This window comes from Colletotrichum jinshuiense, chromosome 3 (genome assembly GCF_051148585.1).
Source record: "Colletotrichum jinshuiense chromosome 3, complete sequence".
In the NCBI taxonomy this organism is placed as follows: domain Eukaryota; kingdom Fungi; phylum Ascomycota; class Sordariomycetes; order Glomerellales; family Glomerellaceae; genus Colletotrichum; species Colletotrichum jinshuiense.
This window is the reverse complement of record NC_139310.1, coordinates 1,828,605-1,851,870: the sequence shown is the minus strand read 5'-3', so window position 1 is coordinate 1,851,870 and position 23,266 is coordinate 1,828,605. Positions and strand designations below refer to the sequence as shown.

Sequence of the window (23,266 nt, the reverse complement as noted above, 5' to 3'; positions counted from 1 at the left end):
GGGGTGGTGTTGCGAAGATTTGGTTTCGTGATGTACAAAAAAAGAAAAGGCCCTTTGGGTGTAGACAGGGAAAAGTCCTTGCGGCACAAAGTATTTATAGTTGCAAGGGTCTAGAAAGTAATAAAATAATACTGCATCAGTAGATTCGGGCCTCCTGGACCCCTCCCTTTCGACCGACCGACTTCGTGACACCGCGGCATCGTCAAGCCCGGCAGCACCCTCGAAACCGGGTGCAGTGGAAATGTTCAACTATGGGAGGACGGCGGGACGTACAACATACGCTCCGGAGAGAGAAGAGGGCGTAGCGGCGGGGGCGAGCTCTCTGCATTGGTCACGTAGGGCTGCTGGTCCCGGTCTTGCAAGGGGCACGCGGACGTTACACTGTAGGATTTCCATTTTTTTTTCTTCTCTCTTTTCTTCCTCGAACCGCTTTCTTGGAGCGGCAGTGGGCCCCGCGGCTGAGCCTGCTCCCCTCCTTTGATGTAGCATTGCCCAAAGTTCCGGCTCAGTCTTTCGGGAACGGGTTCGTCGGGCCCGCAAACGTATCCTCTTTTCCCTTCATGTCAGGGGTGCGAAGGAGGGGCGAACGGGCACCGATTCAGGCCCTCCGTAGCAAACACCCGGGAGCAGGCGGCACGAGTTGTGCCGTCCAATCAACCGCATAATATGCAACCCTGTGCGTTCATCGATGCTTGTGAACAATGAAGTCTCGACGTCTAATCTGGAGAGTTGTGGCGTCGTCGCGGCTCTGAGCAAGGTTACAAGGGCATTCGCCCACCGCGCCATGGCCGCATCGGCTGATCAACTGACGATGGTCCACTCCGATGGTCCGTTTACCACCGGTCGAACCATAATGATGGCTCACCCCTCCCCGGACCAGATTCTCGTCCGGGATGAACAGTTGATCTGGCGAGATGGCTCCCGAGATTGGCCCGGGACGGGAACGGCTCGTGACAAGCTCCAGGGTTGATGCGTTTGCTGTAGGGTAGAGCGGGGGCCGTGGTATTAACGGCAGGGTTTATATCCCACGGAGAATGAAAGAGAAAAAAAAGCAAGGAAGAAAGTTCAGACGCAGCTGTCAAACGATGTAGGTATGTCGTGCATCGTTCCTTTCTGGTTACCCCTCCCGCTCGTCGAGGCCCATCCAAAGAAAATCAGCCCCCTTCCTGCATGCGCCGGGGCCGATCTCCCGCAGCCGCAATCCGTCCTCGGCAGGTTATTTCCGACTTCATGTGGTTCGACAGTGGGAGATTATGCCAGCGGCACCAGAGTTTAGCATTAAATACATGAAATGAGATGAGCTTCACTAGATGGCGCGTACGAGTTGTTTAGTAACAAATTGAATTGCCGCCGTTCGCCGAATAATTCCGGCTCCGATCCGGATCCTCCCCCTGCCGGTCCCCACCCGGCATCCCCCCTCCCGTCTAAACCGCCGAGACCACCGAATCTATCAGTCCAAGACCCAAACCGCCCCATTTATGCGACCCATTCCTCCATTGTGCACCTCTGTGCTTGTCTATGTGTGTGCGCCTCAAGTGGCGGGAAAGCGGGTTTACTTCTCCGAAAGCCTCTCCAAGATCCCCATTGCCTCTTCGTCATCGACCTGCCCCTCCTCGCATTTCCCCGTAAAACAGCTCGAGTGCGCCCACACCCCATCCCCGAACCCGCCAACCACCTCGCCGACGTTCTCCTTCCTGACCCCGCCGCCGACGATAACCTCCAGCCCCCTCGTCGTCGCCGAGGCCTCGCGCACAACCGCCTCGAGCGCCTTCCTGTTCGCCGCGGCGTTGCCCGGGCCCCCGGAGGTGAGCACGCCCGCGAACCCGCACCCGATCAAATCCCTCACCCCCTCCGCGATCGTTGGCGCCTCCCCTTCGCGGATGACCTCGTCAAAGGCGCGGTGGAAGGTGCACGCCAGCCCTCCGGCCGCCTCGACGAGCCTCGAGTTCCGCTCCACGTCCACGGCGAACCCGGCCCCGGCCGCCTTCAGCACGCCGAACACGAACCCGTCGCCCCTCTCCCCGCTCAGCACCCCGCGGAAGGCCGCGACGTCCTCGAGCATCGTCGCGAACTCGTCGTCCGTGTAGACGAAGTCCGGCTCGTCGGCCGAGGGCTTGCCGCGCGGCCGGATCATGACCCTGACGGGCACCATGAGCCACTTCGTGACGCCCTTGAGGTCCGCCAGCGTCGGCGTCGTGCCGCCGACGGCGTAGCTCCCCTGCGCGTTGAGCTCGATGCGCTGCGCGCCGAGGGCCTGGGCGTGCAGCGCCGACGAGGGCGAGAAGACTGGTATTTCGAGGCTGATTGTCATTTTTAAATGACGTTCGGACCTTTTCTATTTTCTTTGCCTTTTTTCTTCTTTTTCGGATTCTTCTTTTTCCCCTAAAAAAAAATGTTTGGTTGGCCCGATTGAGACGTTGTGTTGTTGCAGAGGTGAGATGGGTACCGGTAATACGTAGTAGTTCGACAGAAAAAAAAGAACAGGCAAAAAAGGGAAAGCAACGTGCGGACAGGCTTTTGTTTCCCACGCCCCCAAAAAAGACTTGAAAAAATCCGAAGAAACAAAATCGCAAAAAACAAACCAACGTCAATTGGAAAACGATGCACTTTTTAAAGCATTTGCGAACTGGAATCGCCTCTTCAGACTTTCCCTGCTTTTGCACGCCGCTCGGACGGCGAACGACTCTTCCAATATCAGATCATGCCACTCCTTCCTTGCCTTGCCTCGCCTTGCCTTGCTTCGCTCCACTATCCACCAAAGAGACACGGACAAGCAAAGTCGTTCGAGTTTCTTCGGCAAGCTTAGTCATCGTGCATATCTTATTTAACTTGAGACGTGGAATGAAGGGGGGGTTGGGGTGAGCAAAGTTGGACGGCGAATGTGCATTAGTTAGTGGGTTCCTTGGGACGGTTTGTCAGGGCAAGTTCTGATCAGTGAATGATGCTTAATTCCTATGAAAAGCTATGGGGAAAGCTATCTCGACTTGGGTCCAGAACGACTGGGGGTCTATCTATCAGTATCACTGCTCGCACTCCTGAAAACCACGGGATATCTATGCGGCGACTTTCCCGACACCCATGTCCAAGTCGACCTTGTCTCCCAATGCCAAAGTCCATTTAGACCTGCCCATCTTGTTGCAATCCTACGAGGCGGTAATAAAAGCCCCACGTCTTTCCTTCAACCTCTCGGGTCTCGGAGAGAGGTGATGGTCTTCATATCATTATCGCATGCTTTGTCGCAAGAAAGAAATATCGCAATCCATAACTGGGCATTAGAGCCGAATGACGGTGTCATGAGAAAAGTTGATCATGACCGTGATCGCAACACGCCATGCCTATCGCATGAGAAAGGAAAGATGGAAAAACAGAATAATACAAAGAATGCCGTGATCTCTGAAGTTACTGTTGGCGCCGAACGGAAGCCTCCTCAAAGACTTGAAAGTCTTCGTCTTTTCCGGCCATCCACTCAGCCTCAATTTCACCCGCGGGGATTCCAGAGCTGTTCACGCAGTTGTCCTGATGATTGTCCTGCTGGACCGACTGATGGTGGCCCAGAACCGAGGATGGCAAGCCGTAGGTATGAAGTAGAGATGCCGATGAGGCTCTGCTATGGAGAGAGCTTCCAGGGTTGGTCGAAACAGAGGCAGAGCTCTGTCCAGATGACTCCCATGCCTTGTTGTTGTAATACTCATTGAGCATCGAATAGCGGGGCGGGCCATGATTCATCGGGGAGTTGTGTCGGTAGTCAACGGCCATGTTGTAGGAGTTGAAGTTTGGCGCCTGGTCGGGGGCGAACTGAGTTAGATGGTGTTGGAGTTGGTCTGCATCCTGTCCGTATTGATGGTATCCCATAGAAGGTGTTTGGTAACCGCCATACTCCATGGGTGTGGCGTAGCAGTGCTGACCGCCGTTGTGGTTGCTCTGATCTGGCTGGTATCCATGGTGTTGAGCATGACTGTTGGTAGGAGCTTGGGCTTCCGTCGAAGACTGGTTTTGTCGCTGGGCTCTGGAGGCTCTAGAAGTCGCATAGGGCTGTGATCGAAAGTAGTTTTTCCGTCTAATAGGTCTTGATGAAGCACCTGAGAGAGACGTGCGCTCTGACGAGGTGGGATACTGTATAATCGTTCCCTGACGATACTCAAAGGATGGCATCATGTTGGGCAAGGGGACCGCGGTGTTGAAGTAAGGGATGTCCACCCAGGACTGCGCAGCACCAAGAGGGGGATGGGCGATAGGAATGGGCAGGTTCTCCTTGTCTTCGTCATGTATCTTGGCCGTTATATCGCCCAGGACTCCCTCGTCGTTTAGATCCTCTTCCTCGGCGGTCTCGCCAGTGTGATCTCCGAAGCCTTGTTCTTCGTGGCCCTGTCCGTCATGGCCTTGTCCATCGTGGCTGCAGTTGGGGATGGTTGCTTCGTCATCCTCATCAATTTCGGTCTCTTGTTCCTCTTCAATGGCTCTTGCGAGTAATCCTTTATACTCATGCACATACTTGGATGCGTTGGGCGAGACCCTACCCTTTTCGACATTCTGAAAGTAATGCTCGACTGTGTTCAAGTTAGCACCATGCGCAATAAATGGTGTGCTTGACTTACAAAGACCGAGACCCGTGTAATTGCGCTTTGCAGCGGAACCCATGGTCGATTGCATGAAAATGGCCAAGTCGTCCCAGCTCTTTGTCTGGGCAGGACCAGGAACGGCGCGCCTTAGCGATTGAGGGATGAGTACACGCCAGTAGACGTCCTCCTCCTCGAGAGACCAGACCTTGCCACCCATTTTGACTGCAGTGATTGCTGAATGTTCAAAGGTGACTAAGCCGACCGATAGAAAATGCTCGTTGGCAAAGAGAGTAGCGCAAGGCAGAGCGTCAAACTTGTAGTTATTTTGTTGGGAGGTAGAAGTCGCCTTCGCCGGTTTTCGTTCGTGTGATTAATCGGTGCACAAGGGGTAGTGAAGAGTTGTAGATTGAAGGATACAGGTGATTGAAAGAGAGCAGTCTGGATATGTAATGGAGCTGCAATCTTATCAGACCGAGGATGGTGTCTTCCTGAAAGGAATTTAATAGAAAGAATCAGTCGCGTGCTTAATAGAATCCTTATTTGGAAAGAACAGACCAGGACTCAACGGAGTGAATAGAAAGTGACCAGACCCCGAGATGTCTAATGCCGTGGGTGAGGTCTCCAGTAACGATGAAGAAGGGGAAGAAAGGGAAAAAGTGGAAGAACGGAAGAAGGGAAAGAAACAAAGTCCGGCCTCGGTAAGATGGTTGAGGTATGAATGTCGTTAAAGAGTAACCTTGAAAGGTTGAGAGTTTATGTTGTAGAGGAAGGGGAGAACGGGTGAGTGGCTAAGAGCAGATTGCAGTCTGGGTTAGAGACTCATAAATCAGCTCTTTGGAGAAAAAGCGTGAATCAGTGATTGAGTCTGTAGCTTAACCTTCTAGTCCCGGGAGAGTGAATTTGCGCGATGCCGGCAGAAGGGCAAAAGTGACGGCGTGGGTGAGTACTAGATAAGATGGAATGCGGCGGCATGGAGGTGAATTGTTTTGACAACCGGGAGCTGGAGATGTGTGCGCAGAGGCGGGGATATGATGATTCGGTCTAGCAATAAATCAGAGACCCTCGTGACGTTGGATGGGCTCATATGGATTCACGACGCAGGTGCGAGTAACCTGAAGGAATGGCCCCCAAGCAAGAGTGCAGCACCGCACCTGCCTTGAAAGTCGGATTGAGAGTGTCACAATGCGAATTTAAAGAACTGGGGTTAAGCCAATGAATGTCATGCAGACACAGAAGTGAGGTGAAGCTTAGTTGAATGTTATGCTCGTCCAAGGAAGGAAGGTGCGGCTTTGGAGGCTGTCTTGACTCCTTCGTATTTTAGGACAAGAACAGCTGCAGCAACTAGAAAAGGCTTCAACTCTCAATTTACTCAAAAGGACTCCGCGGTTCTGGGGCTTGGTAGCCCCTGGCAGTCAACGCTGCGGCCAGACGCCATTCTAGTCTTGAGAGCTGTATAGCCATATTAGCTAATGTTTCCCACCTTGGAAGGAGGCTCACTAACCACACTCTTCTTCTCAGCTGGGATCACACCCTCTCTAATCCAAAATCCCCAGCCACCCATCATGTTGGCCAGCATCATGTCTGTTGTCAAGCGATCGCCAACAACGGCGACCTGGGACGGATGGGAGACACCTGTCTCGGGATGGCTACGGAAATACTCCATGATCTCAGTGCCGCATCCTGGCTTCTTCGTCTTGTGAGGAAGAACTGTAATGCCCGTCTCTGCTTCAAGTTCCTGGGCTAGTTTAAGCGAGCTATCATAAGAAGTGGCTCCAGCCGTGTTAGAGACGATGACTAGCCGGCGGCCCGGATACGCGGCCTTCAGCTGCTCGAAGCGTTCCTTTCAACAGTTAGCGGCCAGAAAAATGGCTTCACCTTTGGAATCATGGTCTACTTTGTACGGCTTGTGGACTTCATTTGTGTGGGGAACAGCGAAGCAGTCATCTTTGTCAAGCACAACCGCCCTGATGTCGCATTTCCGGTTCTGTCCCTCGAAGGCTTTTTCAAAAGGAATTGGTAGATCGTTGAAAGTGGCAACAGTATGCTGTGGTAGACACAGGGACGGTTTGAATAATAGCTTGAAGACGTTCAAGGACCCTGAGAGATTGAGGTTCATTGTGATGGATGGCTTTGATGCGAGCATAGGTTGTGGAGGAGAGTGACGTCTGTGTGGCTGGAATGGCTGAGATGGTTGAAATTTGACATGCAGGAGGAGCTTGGGCCACCTACCGCTTGAGCGACAGCAGCTACCCCTGTCAATCGATAAGGCAAGTTTATGTCGGCAAGTTGCAGGGGACCCCTGTCTGAATGCCAGCTGTACCATACCTAGTAGCACCGACGAGAAAGGCTCTCTTGACACTTTGTACTTGAACATGACCCGGTTGTTCTTCTGTGCTTTGCGCAATTACCGTATACATCTATGCTAGCATAAGTTCGAGGAAGATATTCGTCATTGGTTAGTTTAAACCACTGACACTCGAGAAGCGCGACTAATCTCACCCAACAACTCGAACTATGGTGAGTAGCTTCCAGAAATTCGAAAGCAGCGCTTCCGTTATGGACGCAATGACATATATATCACTTGGCCTCTAAGTTTTCATTATCTGCAAGAGTGCGTGATAGCAGCCTCAAACAGATTGCAGTGCTCCGCCCGAACGCATCGTGTCCTCGGAAGGGCGTCGACTTTTGTTTGAACTTTGTGGTCCAAGCTGAACCGTGAGAAAAGACTTGACACCAACTAACCCCCCCGGCCGTCTAATTTCTCACAACTTATAGAATCTCATGCAACTTCTGCCCGAAGAGCCTCAAAAGATGCCAGGACATCTTTAATACACTCGAATTTTTCGTGTTAGGGGCTGCGATGTAACGGAATTTTTACAACAAGGAAACTCGAAGACGCCAAGAAAGGAATCCGGAAAGGATATAGACTTGTTATTGGGACAGCAGACAGAGGGTTCAGCCTGGGGCGATTCTGCGAGACGTAAAAGAGAAACTACAGGATATTTATCATGAGCATGACATAGAGTTGAGCTGGTAGGTATGACGAACTGAACTTATAGTGGGCAGGGTCAGTGGTCTGGGGAACGCCAGGCGGCCCCCTAGCGTACTGTCCAACTTAATTAGCGGCGCGGGCCCACTTCGCTGCGTCGCCCTGTTCGACTTCACATTTTCGCACCTAGCGCGTTTTACCGTGCCGTCGAAAGCCGCGATATTGATCAACACCCGCCCATTGAGAGCAAACGTCTACGAGGGCGAACATCCCAAAGGCGCAAAACTCACAATGGCCCGAAGAGGAAACCAAGACCCCGATGTGGAAGACTCTCCGAGCGGTAGACTGAGCCAGAAACGCTCCCGCCAGCAACTACAGGACGAATTCAACAATGATGGGCCGTTGAACGGCACCCCCTCCAAGCGGCGGCGCCGAGCTGCAGGTGCCGATCCCTACGAGGTCCCGTCTGATGACGACGAAAACGAAGAAGAGGATGCTCCGGAGCCCGAGCCCGAGCCCGAGCCCGAGAAACAGACCCCGAAGAAACGACGAGGTCGCCCGCCCAAGTCCGCGACCCTGCAAGCCAACGGCGCCGTGACGCCCTCGAAGCTGCGACACGTGAACACGTTGGTAACACCTGTAAAGGCTACCGGGGCGAATGGATTCACGCCGAGGAGGAGACAGGCGGCAGACCGCTCCGCACGAAGGAAGAGTGCCCGAGCCCTCATTCACAGCGTCGTGGCCGACGGAGACAGCGACGATGACGACGAGGGTCTAGCTCGTGAAATCTACGAATCCAGCGAGGAAGAGGAGGACGCAGAAGAGGTACGGGAAGCAGCGGCGGCAGAGATACCACCACCAGAACCCGAAACACCATCCGCAACGCCCTCCCGCCGTGGCCGTGGTCGCCCACGCAAACAACCACCCCCAAAGTCTCCGACCCCTCCCCGCGACCTCCCTCCTCACGAGATCTACTTCGAACACAACAAGCCCGGCCGCGCAAAGACGTCCCACAACACCCTCTCCTCCCTCAAATTCCTTACGCACGACGAGTACTTTGACCTCCTCCGCGCCCGCGAGGAGCCCCACGAAGAGGACCTCACCTACCTGCAGTCCCTCCACGAGGCCTCCTTCGAGCAGTGGCGTTTCGAGCTCGCGCAAGGGTTTAGCTTGTGTCTGTTCGGCCAGGGCTCCAAGCGTGACCTTGCGGGCCGCCTGGCAGAACACCTTTATGCGGAGGATCCGGAAGCCCCCATCGTGGTGGTGAACGGCTACGTCCGCACCATCACGGCCCGTGACGTCTTCACCACTATCGCCTCAGCTCTGAGCCCCTCACTCAAGCTCCCGGCTCAGCCGACGGCAATGATCCAAACCCTCTCCTCGGCCCTGACGTCTTCGGACACCCACCTGACTGTGATCCTAAACTCCATCGACGCTGCCCCCTTACGCAAACCCGCAACGCAGCAGCTTTTTTCACAACTCGCCGCCCACCCACGCATCCACCTCATCGCGACAGCTGATACGCCCTCGTTTCCTCTCCTCTGGGACGCTGCCCAGCGCACATCCTTCAACTTCCTCTTCCACGACTGCACCACTCTCCGCCCGCTGGAGGTCGAGCTCGACACCGTCGACGACGTGCACGAGCTACTTGGCCGCAAGGCCCGGCGCGTCAACGGCAAGGACGGAGTCGTCTTTGTCCTGCGCTCGTTGCCCGAGAACGCGAAAAAACTCTTCGAGTTGCTCGTCATCGAGGTCCTGTCCGCCATGGACGACGACGGTTCCCAGCAGCAGCAACTCGGAGCGGAGAACCCGGGCGTGGAATATCGCATGGTGTACAACAAGGCCGTCGAGGATTTCATCTGCAGCTCCGAGATGGCTTTCCGGACGTTGCTGAAGGAGTCAGTCCCCCCTTTCCCAACCCATTTGGCTACGGTATGTGCAATAGCTAACCCAACGCAGGTTCCACGACCATCAAATCATCACGAGCAGGAAAGATGCCCTCGGAACGGAGTTGCTGAGTATCCCTTTTGGGAGAGAGGAGCTCGAGGCCATCCTGGAGGATCTGATGTCATGATTTTAGGGTACAGACACGTCAAGAACTCTGCCACGTGATTTATGCGGAGGCGTCTTATTTGGGTCGGGGCAAAGGCAGCATGGGAGCATCTGCATCAAGATTAGCAAAGGGTGTTAGGGAAAATGAAACATGTGTAGAATCAACACGTGTAGGCCGCTCGTCGAGGGTTATGCATGCCCGCGGGAGAGCAGCTAGTGTCGAGAACATTCACGCAAGGCTTGCATGTGCTTTCGCACACGACAAGATCATATGATGAACCAAGGCATTGTAATCGTAATAATCATACCCCTTGGGGATGCTCTAAGAGTATTTTGTAAAACCCGACCGGTACCCATTAAAATCCCCTTTCCTGTGAAACGCCGCCCCATGCTCCCTCTTTAAACGCCGATACTTTTCACGCATGTCCAGAGGGCCACCGGCACAATAACATTATCGTTTCCGCCAGTCAGGACCGCCTCCGTCAGACTCGCCACGCTGGCACAGAAGCCGGCATTGCGGGCCGCAGCGAGCCACGAGACCTGCTGCTCCTCGGCGACCGGCCAGCCTCCGACCCTCAACCACGTAGTCGCGGCCATGAGACCAAGAAAAACGGCCACCGCGAAGGCGAGGCTGCCCTCGAGGCTCTTTCCACCGCCCCAGACCCACTTCCTGTGTCCGTAGCGACGGCCAATGAGGGATGCCGCAGCATCACCTAGGCCGACGCAGATGACGCCCGCCACCATGCTGACCTCGCGGGTCGGCACCTCCCAGCCGGACAAGTAGCCGTTTCCGGCGCGCGGGAGGGTGGCCAGTGATAACCAGAGCGGGATGGCGCAGCCGATGAGGAGGAAAAGATGGGAGATGACGACGGGGCCCTTGTGGTCTCTGCCATCAACGTACGGGGTGAGAAAGGAGGCGATGGGTCTCGACAGGGGCGGAAGCTGACTCGCTCGCAGAAGGTCGAGGATAAGGAAGATTGCGAGGACCAGTGACAATGCCAGACCTGCATAGACGGGGTCAACATACGTAGCCGGTAGGAACATGCCGACCATCATGAAGTGGAAGACCTTCCGTCTCGTGTCCACCTCGTACTTGGGATCCAAGCGGACGACCACGGTCAAGCCGACGATGACGATGGCGAGCCAGTAGGCGCTAAGCAGAAGTCGCGTGTTCGCCTCGCCAAAGTCGGAGAGTCGGATGTGCTGTACCCAGCCTTGGTGGCAGGAAGCCTTCGCGTCTTCATCCTGGCGCGTAGGCAAGCAGATCCATCTCTCCAAGTTCGCTTCCACGACTTTGAATCTGAACCATGGGAGCTCGCCAAACAGATACCCCAGTGCCCATCCGATAGGTTCGTTGCCTTTCAGAGCGTATCTGCCTATATACTCCCGTACAGGAAGAAGGATGATGGCGGCGATACAGATGTAGACGTAGGTTGCGTACGTCCACTTTCTCATGGTGGCTTGCCCTTCCGTCAGTTTGAAGAACGACCGGACCGTGGTCGAAGCGGTACGCTTCCTCCGGCCCGCCGATGTGTGGGTCAGAGATCGCCGGGGACGGGGCCGTTGCAGGGCGTAAGGAAACGTATTCCGTCGCCCAACGGGAAAGCCGTCCGGCGATTGTGAAGACTTGCCGGATGTTTGGCCATCAATCTTGCGATCGGCTTGAGACGGCATGTCGCCCACGCCGAACGTCCTCACTCTCATCGGGTTCGCAAACGGACCGTTGACTATCTCTTCCTCGGAGTCGCCAAGTTCTGAGGCCGACTCCTCCAGCGAAGATCCAAGCAACTCATGCTTGAAGCGCCGCATAGACAGTCCTTCAGACAGGAACCCAAAGACTGACGACTTCTTTGATGGGGTCGCAACGCGCCTGAATCGCAGCCTTGGAACCCTAGCCAAGGCGATGCCCCACCGAATCACGGGTCCGCAGATGACGAGGACGCCCACGCCACCCCCCCAGAGTAGTGCTTGGAGAATAGTGGCCTGGGGCGAGTGCGCAAGAAGCAGGACATTAATCAAGGCGACCGAGAGTAGTTGTAGTTCGGCCGTTAGCAAACTCGTCGTTGTAAGGTAATGCAACACCACAAGCAGCGTTTGGTGCAGCGGATAGAGAAGAACAGCTGTCTCTGGAGATACGGATGGCCTGGAGGCCTCTAATGAGACTGCGAAAGTGCCCCTCTGTTGCGACATCCAGAGGGGGATGCATGAGAGTATCCATTGAAGGGGGTTGATTGCTTCATGAGCTCGTGCGGTTGGAATTAGGTATTTGGGTATTGAAGAAATGCTGAGAATGATGTTTGGTAGGATTACGGCTCTGTTGTCGGGGGATATTAGCATAGACACCAACAGTGTCACTGAAGGCGGGTAAAGGATCGGTGCTGGATCAAAGACGGTCGGAATGGCGATTGAAGGCTTCTTGGATGAAGTTCTGTGACGAATGGACCACGCAATCAGTCGGATAGGGTAGAGGATCATAAGCGACGTGATCAATGCGGCTGGGAAGCGCAGTTCTGCACATGGTGAGCTCAATATTCAAAAGCCTAGCTGCTTGGACATCACATACCTCGATCCCAAGTGGAAATTATGGGCTTGACCTTTGAGTTTGTGCAAACAATGGCAAACAGTGAGCCAGCAATGATAAACTCAGAAACTCGTCGAATGAGCTCCTTTGTGCGGCGGTAGTTGCGGTCGATGAGAAACCTGCGGGCCTCCTTCTCGTCCTCCTTTTCTTTTTTCCGCTGCAGGGCATATTCCTCCTGCTCTGGGGAAAGGAGTGGCGTAGAGGCACCCGATATTGTTTCATTGCGACCCCTCAGTCCCTTGTGCAGGCGCACCTTGGGGGCTGGAAGGCCCTTCAAGAAGTGTTCATCGTCAGCTTCCGTGCCGCTGTCGCTTCCCTGGGAGGAGTCCTTGGTGAAGGATGGGAAAGGAGACGGTGTTCGGGTAGAGTCTTCCGATGACGTCCTGGGCGGTGTCGATGTCGAATTGGACGGTCGGTCGACTAGACGGTGGGCGGGGTGAGGGAGCTCGGTGTTGAGGTGATGGTAGGGGTGGGGGGAGCGACTGAGGGTTCGTATCTCATCGTTTTCTTCTGTATCGGGGCCGAAGAGAGCGTTCGGTTCGAGGTGCTCGGGCATGACGAAGCTATCGCATCGGAGAGGGCTGCGGCGCCAGCATTCATCCAAATCGTCGAAGCTGACTTAGGCGTGGGCGCAGGTGTTGGCGCTGCTAGGCAACATGGGAATACGGCAGTGGTGAGACGAGAGCCACGAGGCGAAGTGAGGGTGTGGCTCGCGGGTCGCAATGCGGTTCAGAACGTCCGGGGCCTACTGAGGATTGCTTTGTTGATGTTTTTAGTCACGTCAGGCCATTACCGATTGGAGTTGGGGAGAAGTTGGTGACGACGAAGTGGTGGTGGGGAGCTCCATCACATGAAAGTTCCAAATTGCTGTGTCCCGCTAGTAGAGACCCGTGTTGTCATCTGGGCCGGCTCGCAGTATGGCAGCGTCAGTCTACGTTGGGAAGCGGCCCATCAGCCGCGCGGCGCCAGTGAGGAATGCGCCAACGCGACTGGACGAGCCAGCGACAGCGACAGCGACGGTGACGGCGGCAGCATTGAGCGATCCCCACCTGATTTCGGGAATGCACGAGCCACAAGTCCAAACACACAGCGAGTGGCTCAGCAATGGACAATCTTGCCAATTTTCTTGGCGGTGCTGCCAAGCCACGCTCCGGCTCGTGCTCCGGGTACAGCTTGGTAAACACCTTCCGACACGGGACCGAAGGCAGGAAGCAGTGGCCGACTGGCGACTGGCTGGCTGTCAGGTCTTTCTTCGCAAGAGACTGACGATGGAAATACTATAATCAGTCACATTCGCAACACGTGGACGCTTCACACACGATCCCAGACGTCGGTAGCCTCATATCCGACACTCGGGAAGGGCAGTCTCCTTTTGCAACCTCTCTGCGGCGAGAACCGCAAGTCCATGCAGGCATTGCCCGGCGCTCCCTCTTTCGTGAACACAGAAATTGTGCAACCGCAGTGTCGGGTGTGGTTTTTTTTCCCTTTCCCTTTCTTTCATCGTTAGTAATCCCAACCAGCACAGGCCAGCCCAGAGCAAACCCTGTTATCAATGCCTTCAAGAGGCAAAAAAACAAAAACAAAAAAAAGGAAGGGAAAAAAACTCAATTGACCGCGTCAATGCTGGCCAACCTGGTATCTGACATACCTTGGCATTATCTATCGGGACCTCTCATACGTTGACATTGGTCATGACAGAGACTCCAAGGCGTGTTCTAATAAAGAAAATACGCTGCTTTGCGACCCTTATGATGGTGCCCGAGTCCACCTTGGAGCTGCCTGGCAGGTTGCGGCGTTACTGTGTGGTGGGCTGCTGACGAAATGTCGCTCGGTGCCGTGGAGAGCTGATCAACACCGGCTTCAGGACGGGGGTAAATGGAGCTGGCACTTCGCGAGTCACACCTCGGTCGCTTTCCATCCAGCCTGTTCAATAGCTTCGCCGAGATCATCAGTCACCGTGTCCTGGTCGTCCACCCTTGCCAAGGAGCGTCGCTAGAACGGAAACCTGCCAAAAATATCCTTCAGTCGGAGGCCATAGGCCACAAGCAGCAGATCGTGGGGCGATCATGTCAGTCTCAGGCCGTTTCCCAATCCAGACACCATCATCGTCTTGTTCTCTCTCTCCCCCTCTCTCATTCTGAAGCAGTCAGTTGGCCAAACGGCCTCAGCCTTCTCGCCTCCCACTAGCACCAGAATGCTCTAGCGAGCCACGAAGCCTACGTTGGCAACGACGAATGCGAAGAGGGTCGAGGCCCGGCATTCGGCTGTCCGATCGTCCCAGAGGGCCGTCACTTTTACTATAGTATGAGAGGCGGCCGCTTCTCGTATTACCTGGTCCCTGCAGCGGCTTGATGATTGGCTGACAAGGACTGGGGGCCATGCTGTAGAAACCATAGCACAGGGCTGCTCCGCCAAACAAGAGAAGAGCGAAGAGGGAGAAAAGTTAAAATACGAGAGGCTCTGTCGCCGGCCCCGTCGTGACAGCTCATCGCGAACACCCGTCTCGCCGTCTGATAGGGTGACATTACACCCTCTGACGGTTGGGTCGCTGTTTCACACGCATGCAAACAGAACGTCAAACGATTCTGACGGGTCTGATGGGCTAAAGGACACTACGGGCGGCTTCAGGTGCACGAGGCTTCAAACGGGAGACTATCATAGCCACCTCCACGGAGGACAAAGTCCGACGGGTGTACCCTGATCAGACGGAGGCTGGACCCCGTCTATTGCACACTTTACACAATTGCACTTCGCCATTTGACGTGTTCCGCACCAGATTCAGGTACTCGAGGGGGGGCCCGCAGGCATCAATCCCTAAATTTGTTTCGATCAGGAATTGAGCACCGAGGGATTGGATATTGAGGCTCTATCGAAAAGAAGGGAAGAGAAAGCAGAAAGCAAAAAGCAAAAAGCAAAGCCGCTTATCGTCTCCCTTGGAATCACGAGATGCAGCGCCTGCTAAGCCGACCCGGGCGACGGTGGGTTCGTAATCAGCCTGCATGCAGTGCCAGCGTGGTGGATGTCGCAAAAAGCTGCAGCCCAGGACCCAATGCCATCCCCCGGGCGCTCGCTAGGAGCGGCTGTGTGCAGGCCCGATACTCAGCTCCCCAGAAGCAACGATGCGAGGTTGGAACCAATTGGACAGGACACTTCCTAGGTCTGACTGATCAACGCGGCATGAAATCTGCATGTGGCGTTGGGTGGATGAGATATGCGCGGCCCAGCAAAGGGTCCCGAGTGCAGCGTGTCGGTGAGGGGCATCTGAACATGGCACACCGGATGGCTCGTATCGCCTTTGGGCACGCAGCGCTGTCACTGACACAGCATGTCCAATGTGTGGGACATTGAATCAGACTGACGATTCCTCGGAGACGATACGAGAACCGGTACGTTGGAGGCTCACCGTGATGTCGTCACAATCCACTCGACGGCAGCGCCGGGTTGAAAACCTGAGCCAGTGGCTTTAGACAGTGGGTATCAGGGACGGAAAGACATGCCTAGCGCAGACAGGTCCGGAGGAATTAATGGGCTTCCAACATTCTCGGCCAAAAATGAAAAGGAAAAAAAATAAAATAAAATAAACAACGTCCAATATCAACTGGAACCGAGAACTGACGGTGACGGTTGCTCGGTGGAAGCTCGCGCCAGACGATCCCTGTGCGGCCTGCCAGTGCCAGCCTGGCCCCCGGCAAGTGATGGACACCAGTGACGGGAGATGGCGATGGAAGCTGTGGATGGACTGATGAAATTGGAAGCTCACAGTGGAGGAGAAGGGAGGGGTTACACTGGGGGCACACAAGCTCCTCCCTGGTCAACCGGGGGCCTGCGAACGGTGGCTCCGTCTATCGCAGCACCTTTGAGAAAAGAGCTATGGATAATAATATGGGACGGATAGCTCGAGGTGAATTGGGCCGACAAGACAGGGGTGCGTCGTCGGAGCGGCGAAACAGGGAATCTTTATATGCACAAAGATGTGTCCCCCAGCCCGGCTGGGCGGCGGACGCTGCCAATGTGCATTTTGCTGGGATGATCTTCAACCGGTTTAAACGCCAATCCCCTCGCTCACTCGTCTTCCGGCCTCTTGTCTAATCCTCATCTCGTCCCTCGCCATTCTCTCGCTCGACTGCTCCGCCCTGCAACTGCGATTTGCTGATTTGTTTCCGAGGCTCCTTCATTGCAGCAAAAGACTTGGGAAACACGCATCACATCGCCACTTTCCTACGGCAGCACAAGCTCACATCGAAGTCACATCATCTCGGCTCACATTCCTCAGCCCAGGTCTTGTAAAATTGCCGGACTACACACAATCTGCATACATATCAGTCATCGGAATCAAGACTAGAAGGGCCTTACTCATCTGGAAGACCTCGGCTTGCTTTTGTTCGTCTCAAACGATAAACAATCCACCCCAAGCTTTTTTTTTTCCTTCTGAAAGGGAGTCCCGGGTCCGAAAAAAAAGGCGTGCCTCAGCCTACCCGTGCAGACTCAAGCTAGCTCGCCGGGTGTTCTTTGCCTCTCAACCAGCCACCGACAAAGGGTTTCGGCCGGCCAGGTACCACCGTACATCATTCTTTTAGATCGCCTTTTGCCCCTCCCCTCGCATCAAACGGAGGCCACCGGCGACCTATACAAACCTCCCAAGTCGCTGGAGTCCACCATTCGGGTCCTCTCCCCCTCTCCTCTTGCATCTTCCTATCTGCGCTTTCGCCGCATTTGCTGCAGCAAGGACACTAAAACGAAGTGTCACCACCGCACCCTGCATACACTTTTGCAGCCCAATCATTGGACCTCGCAGTTGTTTCCGTTCTGCCGTCTTGGGCCTGTCCCTTCTTGACCTCTCGGTCCCTACTATAACAACCCGGATCGCCTCACGTCCCCAACCTTTGGGCTCTTTCGCTACCATGGCCTCCGAAACCAAGTACGACCAACACTTAGAAGAGGGACTGCTGCCTGTCGCTACCAACGAGAAGGGGATTCCAATCGCGACCTCGAAGCCATCCAGGACGCCCACCAAGATGACCGCTGCACGCCGCCTTCTGCTCACCCTCATGGTGTGTGGCTTGGTAACCCTCAGTCTTGCGTCGGCCATCAGTCACCGGGCAAGGCCATGTATCAAGGAGCACCAAGGCCAAGTCGTGGTTGTTGAGGGTGATCTCAAGGATCCTGCCGAAGTGGATCTCGTTCACCGGCTACTCCACGCCTACTTCCCTGGAAGGTACCAGGATGGAGTCTACGCCACGGATAAGGAAGCCGTGGCTGCTTTTGAGGGAGACGATGCCGAGCTGGCTTCGGCCCTCGGTCAGCTGGCGAAGCGTCAGGACAACAGCACGTCTACGACTCCGTCTGCCACTCCGGCGCCTTCGTCTACTGATGTTTCCACGTCATCTGCCTCTTCGGCGCCTCCGAGTGACAGCTCGACTCCAACCCCGTCTCCTTCGCCGACTACGCCGACCACGACTTCCGCTCCCCCACCGGCCACCACCACCACTCCGGCCCCGTCCAGCACCCAGCAAGAGACCACATCGTCGACTCAACCCGCACCCACAACTTCTACGACCCCCACGACACCGGCAACTTCAGCAGCGTCCTCTACTTCCGGTACGTCTCAAACGGAGCAGCTTGCGTCTTCCTCTTCTACTGTTGGGCCGTCTTCCGTCTCTACTGAGTCCTCTCCAACGACCAGTGGGTCTCCTTCTTCTTCTTCCCCCTCCCCCTCTTCTTCTGCCCCCTCCTCCGCTCCCACCACGACCTCCCTGGGGTCTTCGAGTGCGTCCACGCCGGGTACGTCTACTTCCATTTCTTCTGAGACTACTTCGGTCGTGACGACCTCGTCCCCCACGGAATCTACTTCGCCATTGTCATCGACTGTGTCTGTATCCGGTATGTTGTATCCGCGGTTTTGTAACGCAGCCAATTCATGTTTTTTCCTTTTTCTTTTCTTCTTCTGCGGAACTTGGGGCACTCGTGGGATTCACATTTCATGCAAAGAGTTTTTTCATGGATATGGAGCTTGAGGAAAGACGAGATCAATCCTTGGACCTTTACCCGCCGTCGTCATACATCATTTTACGAGCAGAGCAAATTGCTAACCAGGATTCAGCAAACACCCGCCAGACTACCACCACCACTTCCAACGCGGCCAGGGTTACCTCGTTCAGCGAAGTCCGATCAACCTTTACGTCTACCGCCTCCAACGGTGACGTCGTGCTTGTGACCGCGACATCCTATGTCGCTGTGGACCCCGAGCCGGCTGCGACTGAGTCCTCCAAGTCCGGCGGCGGCGGCGGTGGCGGTCTGCAGAACGCTGCCGTTCCCATTGGCAGCGTCTCGTACGGCCTGCCTGTCACCTTTGCCGCCTTCATCGGCGGCGCCATGCTCCTGTTGTAAACGGAAATCCAAGCAACTGAGAGAGCACCAGGTCTGCATCGTCCGATTTGACGCTTTTCTGTTTACATATTTAATCATTCCTTTTCCGGCATATTTGGCACAAACGGCAGCGGGGTCAGGGCGGCACACATCAGCATCACTTACTTACGACATTTACGGTCTTATTCACTCCTTGCATCAACTGGTGGACGACATACCCCACATCACATAGCACACAGCACACAGCACACATAGACATTTGCGCGGCAATGCGCTTATTTGAGGATAATAGAAAGGGAGGCAAACAAACGAGGACATGGCCTCGGAACGGGGGAGGAAAACTAGGTACCATGGCAGCACCGGAAGCAGTCCTCGGCAGACGGGAGCGAAACACACAAATCGTGAAAAACAAATGATATCAAATTTGACATTTGAAAATGAGACAGTGCATTCCAGCCAAACGTGAGGGTGCAACACTTGTTTGATTGCGGAGGTTGCCGCATTCCGGCTGGGACCTTTGGAGTCCCAACATGTCTCAGTTGTCGTTCTCGAATCCGGCATCCTGCCCATACGGGCGATATCAGACTTGAAAAGGTTTGCAGGGAAGAATGGAAATTCGCGCAGAAAATGACGCATTATTTGTGCCATTGTTATTTTCATCCCAGAACAGAAAAGGACATTGAGGGTATTTACAACGCCAGGACCCAGATAACTCCAACCCACACTCGTGATGCAAAGAAAGGCCACGCTCGCAGCTCGGCTGTTGTCATTTTTTCTTTCTTCAAGTTTAACCTGGTCCAATCTTGGGCATGTCGTGGTGCTCGCTCAGCTTGGAAAGGTACGTGTTCAGTTCTTCGACACGCTCCTTGTGCGTCTTGAGCAGCTCGGGTCTGGAGCTGGACGATTCGGCGAGTTCGAGGAGCTATGGTTCCGTCAGTCCGAATGTCCCATCATCAGACCAGCTGGGGGGGGGGCGGAAAAGGGGGTGGGGATTGCAAAACATACCCTCTTGCGCTTCCTCTCCTCGTACCGGCGTTCCGCCTCCGTCTTACGCACCACCCCGCCATCATCTTCATCGGCCTCGGCCTCTGGCTCCTCGCTGCCGGCCCTCTTCTTCAGCTTCTTGCCCCTCCTCTCCGCGTCGTCGTTGTCGTCGACCTCGCCTGGGCCTGTCCCGCGGTGCTTCACCAATGCGCCGCTGCCTCCCTCGCCGCTGCCGTCGTCGAGGTTCTTCTCGAGGTCGCTCTTCTCCTTTCTCTTCTTCTTCTTGGGCTTGCCGACTTTGGCGCCCTTAAGCTTGAGGCCGCCGCCGACGGCCGATGCGTACTCGTCCAGTGGCATCGCGGAGAGCCCGGATGATAGCGTGGTTCGGATTCGCTCGTGTCTGGTGACTTTGGGTGGTTTTTTTTCCCGCGTATCTGCAAACTTGATGTGGGACGGATCCGAGCTTCCTCCTGCCTCGGTGCCTCGTTCACTGCGACGAAGTTGGCTGTCGCGCGGGTGGACAGTCGCCCGTAGTTATTTGTTTGCGGGCCACTTTCAGCTTGTCAGGCACCCCCGGCCCCCTGGAGACTGCTTCTAGTGGCTCTGGTGGCTTCAATGGCTTCAGCGGCCTCAGAAGCCGGCATGCTCCCCCTGTCCGAAGGCCATTGCGACCCACACCCTTAAGCCGGTGGCAGGCGCCAAGATCCAATTCGTAGTTTCCGTGCCGTGCCACTAATGTAGCCAATCATGGTTTGATCCGCAGAGTCTCTTGAGGGGCCGAGCGGGTGCGAAACACTGCAACCTGGCCAGGTCGGGGATTAGTATGATCCAGACGCAGCCGCAAGCCCAGCCAAGTCGCATTAAAGTGCCCTACAGAGAGAGAACTAACTGCTTGATCGAGGCTTGACTCGGCGTCCGTTCGTCCCTTGCAACCCTTTTTTCTTCATTGCGAACCCAAAAAAAAAAGACCCTCCAAAGGACGTTGTTGCAACTGGGGATGCCACACTCCCGCGCCAACCCTATTTCTCGATACCCCTTTGTCCAACCTTAAAAACGTAACTCACCACTCCCCCGGTGCATCTCCTACCAACCCCCTCATTGTTCGGCAATCCTGTCTGTATGACAAGCGACGACGGGTCTAATTTGCGACAACAAAGACACAACGTCGTTTCCCCCTTGACTACCCTATCAATTTTGACTTCTCCCGCCTGCCTTTGAAGCTTAGAAGTGGGTATAGAAAAGAGAAAGCGAGACGGCCACGGCGCAACTGTGTCACGACTCCTTTAAACGAAACGTATATGCGAACGACGTCACGAATTTCTTCAAGCCACAGCTGTAATAATCCAACAGTCAACGGCGCCGACTCACAGAAGAACACACCCCTCCCGTCCCCAAATTGCTGGCGTTACATCATGCGATAGCCCCAGTGCCAACTATCTGAACGCTTGATCGAATCCACCCAGGTTGAGAGTCGCTTCCCCATAGCGATCCTCCTCCTCCTCCTCCTCCTCCTCCTCCGCCTCCTCTCCTCGACATCTGTCGCACAACCGCAAACACATCCACAACCATGCCACCCTACACGAATGTTCAATCCCACCGCGACTCCCTTGAGCTTGCCTCCCTCGCCTCCTCCTCTCGCGCCGACTCCGTCGCCTCAGACCTCCCTTCCTCGCGGCCGTCCATCTCCTCCTCCCGCAAACTCTCCTTCGATGCCGAAGACCCCCTCGACGCCGCGAATCCAGCCGCCAACTCCAGCAGACCGAACCGCCATGACCGCTCATTCTCCGTCTCGTCAGGCTTCGACTTTGCCGCGAACCTCTTCCCCCTGAGCTCCACGGCCGGTGCGGGAGGGAACGGCTACGCCCCCATTGGCGCCCCGACCTCGACGGCGATACAGAACGGCGGGCTGGGCGGCGGCAATTTGGAAAAGCACAAGACCCTCACCTACTTGAATGGCCTGAGTCTGATCGTCGGGCTCATCATTGGCAGCGGTATCTTCTCGAGCCCCAGCCAGGTGAGCTCCAAGGTTGGCTCGCCCGGCGCCGCACTGGTGGTGTGGGTTATCGCGGGCGTGCTGGCGTGGACGGGCGCGGCGAGCTACGCGGAGCTGGGTGGTGCTATACCGCTCAACGGAGGCGCACAAGTCTACCTCGCCAAGATCATGGGCGAGATGGCCGGGTTTCTGTTTACGTGGGTGGCAGTTTTGGTCTTGAAACCCGGCAGCGCGGCCATTATTGCCATCATCATGGGGGAGTACCTCGTCAGGGCGGCGATAGGCGCAGAGGCCGAAAATCTCAACCCGTGGGTGAACAAGGTGGTGGCCATGGTGGCATTGATTGCGGTTACGCTGCTCAACTGCGTGTCGACGAAGCTGGGTACCAAAGTCAACGACTGGCTCATGTTCCTCAAGTTTATTGCGCTGCTCGGCGTCACCGTCACGGGCATCGTGGTCGCCATCACGGGAAAGACTTTGACGGGCAAGGCCAACTTGGAGTGGAAGACGCACGAGTGGTTCGCCGACACGTCATCAGACCTCTCTAACTGGGCTGTGGCTCTGTATGCCGGCCTCTGGGCCTACGATGGCTGGGACAATGTAAGAGCGCCCGATTCAACAGATGAATGCATACACTAACGCCCAGCAGACAAATTACGTAGTCGGCGAGTTTCGCAACCCGAGCCGCGATCTCCCTCGCGTAATCCACACCGCGATGCCCCTTGTGATCCTCTCCTACGTCCTTGCCAACGTCGCCTACTTCCTAGTCTTGCCTCTCGCTGCCGTCAACGCCTCAAACACTGTCGCCGTTCAGTTCGGCGCAAAGGTTTTCGGCCCCGTCGGCTCCCTCGTTCTGGCCCTCATCGTCTCGGCGTCCTGCTTCGGCGCCCTCAACTCCTCTACTTTCACCTCCTCGCGCCTCGTCTACGTCGCCGGAAAAGAGGGATACATTCCCTCCGCCTTCGGCAGCATCGGCCTCTCCCGCTCCGACGCCCGCTCCGTCACCGCCTCCCGCACCCAGCGCGGCCGCGTCGCGAACATGCTCATCCGCGCCCTAGGCGACGACGACATGGGCCTCTTTTACACCCCCATCTGGGCCCTTGTACTCAATGCTGCACTGACAGCTGCGTATATCGTAGTCGGCGAGTTCGGAACCCTGCTCACGTTCTACGGCGTGGCGGGATACACGTTCTACTTCATCACCGTCCTGGGTCTGATCATTCTGCGCGTGCGTGAGCCGCAGCTCGACCGCCCTTACAGGACGTGGATCACGACGCCCATCATCTTCTGCTGCGTCTCCCTGTTCCTGCTGAGCCGCGCCGTGTTCGCGCAGCCGCTGCAGACAGTCACAGTAGTGCTGTTTGTCGTCGCCGGCGTTCCCGTTTACTTTTGGCGCATCCGCGGGCGGGACCAGCAGGTTATCAAGCGCGAGACGAGACACCACTCGGATCACGACGAGCGTTCGTGGTGGCAGTTTTGGAAGCGGTCATGAACGACGAGAGAAACTCCCAGATGCGTGAACCTCCTGGTACGGCCAGCCAAAGCAAACCTGGCCTGACTTGGAAAAACTCATGTCCCTGTTTTTGTCTCCGGGGTGGTGCTTTTTACTCATATTTTAGCAGACATGGTGTTTTTTTTTTTTTTTTACTTTTTGCATAACGGAACGTCCAGTCCAGGAGAATTGGGGTTCCAGGGGAGTTGAACTTGGAAAATTTCCATTGGGAAAATACGATACTCAACGA

At 55.5% G+C, this 23,266-nt stretch overlaps 8 protein-coding genes across 8 annotated transcripts; 3 read left to right on the top strand and 5 right to left on the bottom strand.

Annotated features, from left to right (window-relative positions):
* Window positions 1-1,552: 1,552 nt before the first annotated feature.
* EsH8_III_000527 (copper homeostasis CutC domain-containing protein) lies at window positions 1,553-2,311 on the bottom strand (the record flags this gene model as incomplete). Its single annotated transcript, XM_083262252.1, has 1 exon — window positions 1,553-2,311. The coding sequence occupies one exon, from the start codon at window positions 2,309-2,311 to the stop codon at window positions 1,553-1,555; it is 759 nt and encodes a 252-aa protein (XP_083122739.1).
* A 1,088-nt stretch (window positions 2,312-3,399) lies between these two features.
* EsH8_III_000526 (uncharacterized protein) lies at window positions 3,400-4,776 on the bottom strand (the record flags this gene model as incomplete). The annotated part of the gene is made up of 2 exons (XM_083262251.1): window positions 3,400-4,547; window positions 4,596-4,776. 2 exons carry the CDS (start codon window positions 4,774-4,776, stop codon window positions 3,400-3,402), a joined length of 1,329 nt encoding a protein of 442 aa, XP_083122738.1.
* Window positions 4,777-5,924: 1,148 nt separating this feature from the next.
* On the bottom strand, window positions 5,925-6,675 carry EsH8_III_000525 (phosphatidylglycerophosphatase; the record flags this gene model as incomplete). Its single annotated transcript, XM_083262250.1, has 3 exons — window positions 5,925-6,008; window positions 6,061-6,399; window positions 6,454-6,675. The coding sequence occupies 3 exons, from the start codon at window positions 6,673-6,675 to the stop codon at window positions 5,925-5,927; spliced, it is 645 nt and encodes a 214-aa protein (XP_083122737.1).
* A 1,164-nt stretch (window positions 6,676-7,839) lies between these two features.
* EsH8_III_000524 (origin recognition complex subunit 2) lies at window positions 7,840-9,622 on the top strand (the record flags this gene model as incomplete). The annotated part of the gene is made up of 2 exons (XM_083262249.1): window positions 7,840-9,446; window positions 9,508-9,622. 2 exons carry the CDS (start codon window positions 7,840-7,842, stop codon window positions 9,620-9,622), a joined length of 1,722 nt encoding a protein of 573 aa, XP_083122736.1.
* Window positions 9,623-9,999: 377 nt separating this feature from the next.
* Window positions 10,000-12,737, bottom strand: EsH8_III_000523 (dolichol kinase; the record flags this gene model as incomplete). Its single annotated transcript, XM_083262248.1, has 2 exons — window positions 10,000-12,110; window positions 12,164-12,737. The coding sequence occupies 2 exons, from the start codon at window positions 12,735-12,737 to the stop codon at window positions 10,000-10,002; spliced, it is 2,685 nt and encodes an 894-aa protein (XP_083122735.1).
* A 4,345-nt stretch (window positions 12,738-17,082) lies between these two features.
* On the top strand, window positions 17,083-18,568 carry EsH8_III_000522 (uncharacterized protein; the record flags this gene model as incomplete). The annotated part of the gene is made up of 2 exons (XM_083262247.1): window positions 17,083-18,061; window positions 18,282-18,568. The coding sequence occupies 2 exons, from the start codon at window positions 17,083-17,085 to the stop codon at window positions 18,566-18,568; spliced, it is 1,266 nt and encodes a 421-aa protein (XP_083122734.1).
* A 766-nt stretch (window positions 18,569-19,334) lies between these two features.
* Window positions 19,335-19,888, bottom strand: EsH8_III_000521 (uncharacterized protein; the record flags this gene model as incomplete). Its single annotated transcript, XM_083262246.1, has 2 exons — window positions 19,335-19,469; window positions 19,553-19,888. The coding sequence occupies 2 exons, from the start codon at window positions 19,886-19,888 to the stop codon at window positions 19,335-19,337; spliced, it is 471 nt and encodes a 156-aa protein (XP_083122733.1).
* Window positions 19,889-21,098: 1,210 nt separating this feature from the next.
* Window positions 21,099-23,016, top strand: EsH8_III_000520 (amino acid permease-domain-containing protein; the record flags this gene model as incomplete). The annotated part of the gene is made up of 2 exons (XM_083262245.1): window positions 21,099-22,124; window positions 22,174-23,016. 2 exons carry the CDS (start codon window positions 21,099-21,101, stop codon window positions 23,014-23,016), a joined length of 1,869 nt encoding a protein of 622 aa, XP_083122732.1.
* Between the last annotated feature and the right edge of the window lie 250 nt (window positions 23,017-23,266).